The following is a 6,860-nucleotide window of genomic DNA, read 5'->3' as shown; positions in this document are numbered from 1 at the left end:
CAATGTCACACAAGAGCTTTTTCTTACACCTTTTAATATATATTACAATACATCTTAATCATTATTAGAGGGCCAGCACGAAAGGTGTGTATGTAAATATTTTAATCGTTATTCATCTTCTCTTGAGTCTATTGCATTACCTGCACAGAAATTATGAAAAATGGCTAATTTTGCTTATACCTTCTCATTGGTTTGGACAAAAATTACAAGACTGAGTGTATCATACGAATTAAAAATTGTCCATGTCAGCCATTTTGTGCATGAGCTATTTTACATGTTGACAAAAAAAATCCTATATTTAATGAACACATCACATAATTGTAAAACTCAATATGTTCTAAAGGTGTTCAAAAAGTTTTGGGGCAGCGCCACCTTGACAAAAATTCTGATAAAAAAAAAATGACTTGATAGATCTGAATAGAGACTTGATAGATTCCTTTGATCATGCCGATAACATTGATACTAATAATGCTATAAACCGCAAAACTACGGGCCTGGCATTTTGATTTTCTAAGATTGATTGACATCTTTGCACATTAATTAAGTTTAGAATGTGGAATTCTATTTAAATTTTATGTTTTTACTACAGCTGCCAAGATTAACTAATCATGAAAAGTGTTGATTATAGCATGATATCTTGATCTAATCCCATTGTATAAAAAGTTGCAGTGCTGAACAATGCACTCTTTGCTCGCTTTATGTATATAATATAACCACAATTTAAAAAAAATGATTTCCATGCTACTAACAAGAACAGTGTGAAGTTTTTTCAGAATACAGAATGAGGTTTTATAAAATGTATTTAAATTTAAATGATGATGTTCCTGCCAGCAACATTTAAGGCCCGTTCACACCAAGACTGATAACTATAAAATTCACTTATTCACTTATTAACCCAAACCAACAAATAGCCATGTTCTATGTATTATAAGCACTTTTTGTCACCTGCATCTTTAAATGCTTGAGAAGTTGGGTAAATTGAGATTGCCTTTCAGTATTTTTATCATTTTTGCTGAAATTAAATAAATAAATACATTTAAATGAAACAGATCCATATGGATTTGTTTTACAAGGCTTTTAAATCCTTTTTTGGATATACGTTTTGGTTACTTATACTTTCAAAGCTGGTCAAGTCAAGGTTTCATTAAAACTATCTTCATTTGTTTTTCAAAGTTTTACTAAAGTAATATGGGTTTGGAATGACATGAGGGTGAAAAGTATTATATAGAAATTATTTTCAGTTTTGGGTAAACTAACCCTTTAAACGGTCCTTTTTTCCAGCAAATGAACAATAAAAACACTAACAGATTGATTATCACATTTTTATAGTTACAGTTATTATTATATTAATCGTCCTTGGTGAGAATGGTCCTCTCCAGCAGAGAAAGTCTTCATGTATCACATGCTGTGGCTCTGAGAGGTCACCGCTTCATGAGGACAAACACTAACAATAATTCTCTTCTGGAGGTGCACAACTTTATTCAGGCTTCCAAAAAGGCACTAAAATCAAAACGAGGAAGGCTAGATGAGACTCATAAGCAAATACACACAGTGGTCCAAGAGGATACAGAGAACATTCCAGATATAGAAACACAACAGCACAACAGCACACAGCTAGCTACAGCACTGAACATATCCATCTACCAACCAAGAGAGGTTGAGACGCATTTATTTGAGTGTGATTCATCCTTCATTGTACAGATTCTTCAGAGAGAACACAACCTCCAGCTACAGTTCATGCTTAAGTGTCATCTTCTCCCTCTGTTTCAATAAAGATAATGAGGTGTGGTGGTCCCTGGGAAGCCACTCTGACAGAACTGGTAAACTTCATTGGGTTAAGATGACGGCATTCCCATGACAGTGATGGCTCTATTCACAGTTCATCTTTGTAGTACCCCAGCTTGGCGTTGGACATCTCCTTCCGTAGCTGCATGACCTCCCAGAACATCTGCTCTGCTTGGTAAAACACAGCGCCATGATGTGTGAGTAGGGAAACTTTCATTAGAACACACATTAACAAATCCTGTGTTTTGTTTACAGTGGTGAACAGTACTTTTTAAAATTATTATTAGTTTGTTAATTACGGTAATTTTTGGAATTGTATTTTTATTTTGGGAAACTTTTACTTTCACTACATTTTCCAAAAGTATTATATTGTATTTTTATGGTCAACTACATGTTTTGTTTTTTCAAACTGAAAAAAAAACACCCTCTTCCAGAGTGATAGCAAAGTCTGATTCATAAATGAACTGATTGTTTTCAATGAACCTGTTGAATCAGTTCACAGATCACAATGAATGATTCACTTTTTAGCAGGAGCAGAAAGAAGTATTCGAATTTTAAATAACAAATTTATCAGTAAAAACCTTACATAAATATATAAGTTATTAATAAGCTATTATTAATAATCTCAGTTACGTATGTAACCCTCATTCCTTGAAGATGTCACTTTGCATGCAATGATTGCATCCAGCTGCCGTTGATCAAAGCATGAGCATAAATAGCCAGCTGGTGCAACACATACCAAGTTTTCACTGAGGAGCACAGTTGCTCAGCAGTGATACAGCAGCTGTGGAGACGGGACGTGACATCTCCGTTCTCTTCTTCAGGCAATGAGGGTTACATACTTAACCGAGACGTTCCTTTCAGTTGGTCATTCTCGACCGCACGTCGGTGACCGACAAATTGGGATCTCTACCAAAGCGCCATGGATGCTGCCCCTTCATGTGTCCTGTGCGAGCCTCCAGACATGAAGTTTCCAGAGGTCAGTAAATCCTTTCTCAGAGGACTCTGCCAGGGAGGGGCTGTCCCGAGGAGCATTAGTACGGTGAACCAGGTGTGAGTGGGCCAATTCGGTGCCACAAGGAGTACCTACTCCTCTTCTTCCCTAACGTTACCAAGCATCTGTGTGAGAAGGCTCACTGGAGAAAAAGGTGGGGGGGAAGTTTCGATGGGAATGCAGCTGCCATATACCCCAGGAGCCTCTGAAACTGTTTGAATTCAACTGGGGCTGAATTCAAGCAGTTCAGCACCGACCGCATATGTTCCTCTATGAGGCGTGCTGTCTTTGTGACCGAATCTAACTCCATGCTGAGAAAAGAGTTCCTCTGCGTTGGGGAGAGTTTGCTTTCGGCCGCGTTGCCGAAGAGGCCAGTCTGGGACACAGGGGCACTGAGGAACCGAATTTTGACGGCATCCCTCATTTCGGCCAGACACAGCTAGAAATGGCGCTCCTGGACCACAAGTGTAGACATCGCATAACCCAGAGAGCTCGGAGCGCGAGGTCAGTAGCGGTTTGGAGCGCTTTCAAAACATCTGGATTAGATGTCGTCTCCATCCAACTCATTTGCATTTAGGCATGTCAATATTCAATAATTTCCATGATTGATCGTCGTTTCAATTAACGATCAATTAATAACCTTAATGCTGCAAAATGCGTTTGTAGCGGTATTATTATTTTGTGCAAAAGCCACTTGGAAAAAAAGTTTTCTCCCCCGAATTAAAGGGGTTTTAGTTAATAAAATTAATAAAATGCTAGTGGCAGGACTGTAAAATGAATAGATGTGATTATGATCATTTGATAAAATGAAGAGAGCGTCTCATTCGTTTGAGATCATTTTGATTTGTTGACTGTTTCCCGTCAAGGAGACTGCTGAATGCGCCTCTTTAAATGGTTTCGTGGTGCTCGTTGTTGAATTTTAAAATGCAATTGCAATGTTTTCAAATGAGACTATAGTATTAAAAATAAAATTATCCCAAACATAACTGTGGCGCTTGTGGCTGTGCTGCGCAGTCAGTGAACCGCTTTTTTCACATCAAACATTTTATGAAAGTATTATTACCAGTACTTTATTGTTTGATCCTATTCTGCTAAATATTAGATTTTTTTGCGTTCCTCTAGGCCTATTTGTTTTTAAAAATCCGGCATTTACAGTGCATTAGATCGTGAAAGTGCATGAGTGCTTGCATACGAGGACGAGCGAGCGCGGGTTTGACTAGATGTATTTGGAGATTATTGCTCACGTCTCATTCTGCACATATCCAAATGTTTCCATATTCACAATGTATCTTACTGTTGAACTAAAAAAAAGTTTATTTTTTATTTTTTATGTAAACTAGACGCCTCTTCACATGAGCAAAAACGTCCTTGGCATAACAGCAGAGTGGACCGGTATACTACGGTCTATTTAAACTGACCAGTGTAACCTTTTATGTGTTTGCAGCACTACTATTATTATAATTTTATATATATATATATATATATATATATATTTATTTATTTATTTATTTTTTTTCAGTTGATTTTTATTTATAAAATTGTATTTAAATGTATACTTAAGTTTACATTTATGTTCCAACAAACTTGAAAAATTCTGCTTGATATTTTTAAATGTATACTTAAGTTTACATTTATGTTCCAACAAACTTGAAAAATTCTGCTTGATAAATGCTCTAAAACTTTTATGTAAATTATTGACACACACATTGTGGAGGCAGCATCTCAACAACCCGTATTAGCAGCTCTGGTCAGACCAGGCAAATAACTACAGGCCCGTAGGGGAGCAATGGGTTTCCCCGCCAGAAGGAGGCGGTCTTATGACAAAACGGCATCGCTTTCGACTGCTCCACCCGGGGGGAACGCCACATACCCCCCTAGCTGCACCCCTTGGTGAGGGAGGAGCAATCAGCATGTTAGTTTCCTGCAGGAATATGTGCTGTCCATGATCTGGTGAGCTCCTCATGCACCTCCGGGATGAAAGGCACCTGAGACACCAATCATCCAGCTTCGAGAGAAACTGGCTCTTTCAGGGAAATGCTCTTTTACGTCTTGAGACACACAAGGCTATTGGCCGCTTGACAGGAGGTAGTGCAACCTGAAGTGTTCAACCCACTCGACACAGGAACAACCATCGCTCAATCGCTGTCGGCCAACACAAAAAGCTACCTAGAGCGCGCTGAACTCATCATCACACATAAAGATATTTGCAAGAGCTTGGCTCCAAAGCGAAAAGCTGGAATGTGTTGCACAGACTGCCTTTTTATGTTCATCGGCTTGTCAATTGGCTTGTTTATTTTACGCTCGAAGTAGATAGGTCTCTCAAATCAAGATCCTAATTCGTTGGTCACTGATGTGGTGTCGAGTGACCAACTGAAAGGGAACATATTCAGTTGAATACACAATGACTTCATGCTGTAACAACAAATTACTTACTGTAATTGAAATTTAAATAAAGTTATATAATGTTTTGAATGATGTGACTATATAAGAGATTAATTATTAGCTTACCATCTTGTTGTTTGACTAGTCCTTGGAGAATGTAACGAACGTAGGTGAAGAAGTTGCAGACAGACGTGATCTGTTTTAAGCATAGAAGAAAAGTGACATTTATACAGACCTCCATATACTACTAATGAGAATGATGATAATATGCAAAGCATAAAAACCAAATACTAAAATGCTGATGGGGTGAATCTAAAGACACATATTTAAAAGATCTAAAGATAAAATTAAAGGTGCTGTATGTAGGATTGACACAGAGTGGTTGAATTAGGTATTGCAGTCCAAATTAAAAATAATGGAGAGGGTTTTTTTCACCTGGTCCCTCCTACTCAGACTTGACGCACACACACCTTTTGTTTGCTAGCTTCTAGGGCTGGGCGATATATTATTATATATTTATATATACACATTAATTCCGGCCAGGAATGCACATTTTCAAAAGAGAATAACTGACTCTAGCAATGTTTTTCAGATAAACAAATATTTTAAATTAACATGTATCTGCAAACATATTATGGAATTTTTGTGCTTTTTTTTAGCACCTTTAAGCAATATAATCATACCTTTATTGTGGTATAACAGGCTTTTCAGCTTTTTTAAAGTTAAAATTACATATTGAATAATTTTGATACTGTGAAATATCTTGAGATTTACTCTGACAACACTTGAAGGGTTTGACTAATTATTGTCAAATTAACTTATAAATTTAGGTAATTAGTTTCTCTGACATTTCTTGTAGGCAGCTTTGTCTCTCAGTTACGAAGTTATGGGCAGACAAAGTAATGTAGATTTTGTAATGTTGCAGATTTTGCTATGTATTTGTATATAAAATGCCCTTGTTGATTAAACTTCTAAAATGAAATAGTTTTTCACAAATTTAATTACATTTATGAACCGCTTGTCCAGTATAGGCTTGTGGTGAAATAAAATTTAAGGCACTCTGCGGCCATCTTTGAAATGCCTCTCGGGCATGCAAGTGCAACTCCTATCTCTTTGAATGGGGAAACATCAAATTCTCCAAAACTGACAAACAACAGTGTCATGAATGACGTTTCTTTTGCTCAAATAGCGTTATAAAAAGCTTATTTTTCAGGCTAGATCACCATGTCTCAGATTGCTGACTGTTTCTATCGCAACTAGGACATCTAACATCTGACTTTAACAATTAGCGATTGGCTCTCTCAATTAGAAGGCGGGGCTTCCTGTGATTGAGTAAGCGTTGCATTTTTCTCCATTCAAAACTATACGAGTGACACGTCTTGGGAATTCTATAGTCTTTGACACACCTCCATCATGTTCAGGCCCAAGTCATTATTATGGTCTCATTAATCAGTTTTTTCCACTGGTCTTAAATCCGAATCAGATCATTTTCCTATAATTTCATGAGTTTTTAATTTAGTCACCTTATCAAAGATACCAATTTTGCTCTTTTTATCCACTTGCTTGATTTGGTAGGATGGTCTGATGTTTGAAGCATCAGCACATTGCCAAATGTTTCCTGACATTAATGGTAAGGTGGCTATATGCACCGTTCATACGGGTCATTTTAATATTGCCTAAAGTATCCAGGTTTTGGCTG

At 37.1% G+C, this 6,860-nt stretch overlaps 1 protein-coding gene across 8 annotated transcripts in view; it reads right to left on the bottom strand.

Annotated features, from left to right (window-relative positions):
- Positions 1–1,454: 1,454 nt before the first annotated feature.
- Positions 1,455–6,860, bottom strand: part of LOC127955970 (rab-3A-interacting protein-like) — a 29,605-nt gene continuing 24,199 nt past the window's right edge. For 6 of the 8 annotated variants that reach the window (XM_052553687.1, XM_052553691.1, XM_052553684.1 and 3 more), the window contains 2 exons: positions 5,288–5,357; positions 1,455–1,956 (listed from right to left, as the gene is read on the bottom strand). In XM_052553687.1, the coding sequence (XP_052409647.1) occupies positions 1,874–1,956; positions 5,288–5,357 (153 nt within the window). In that variant the 3' untranslated portion in view covers positions 1,455–1,873. The remainder of the gene's footprint in view (positions 1,957–5,287; positions 5,358–6,860) is intronic. The other 2 variants (XM_052553685.1, XM_052553690.1) reach the window with 1 other exon arrangement.

Source organism: Carassius gibelio, chromosome B4 (genome assembly GCF_023724105.1).
Source record: "Carassius gibelio isolate Cgi1373 ecotype wild population from Czech Republic chromosome B4, carGib1.2-hapl.c, whole genome shotgun sequence".
Lineage (NCBI taxonomy): Eukaryota > Metazoa > Chordata > Actinopteri > Cypriniformes > Cyprinidae > Carassius > Carassius gibelio.
The sequence above is the reverse complement of the archived record's forward strand: the minus strand, read 5'-3'. Positions and strand labels throughout refer to the sequence as shown.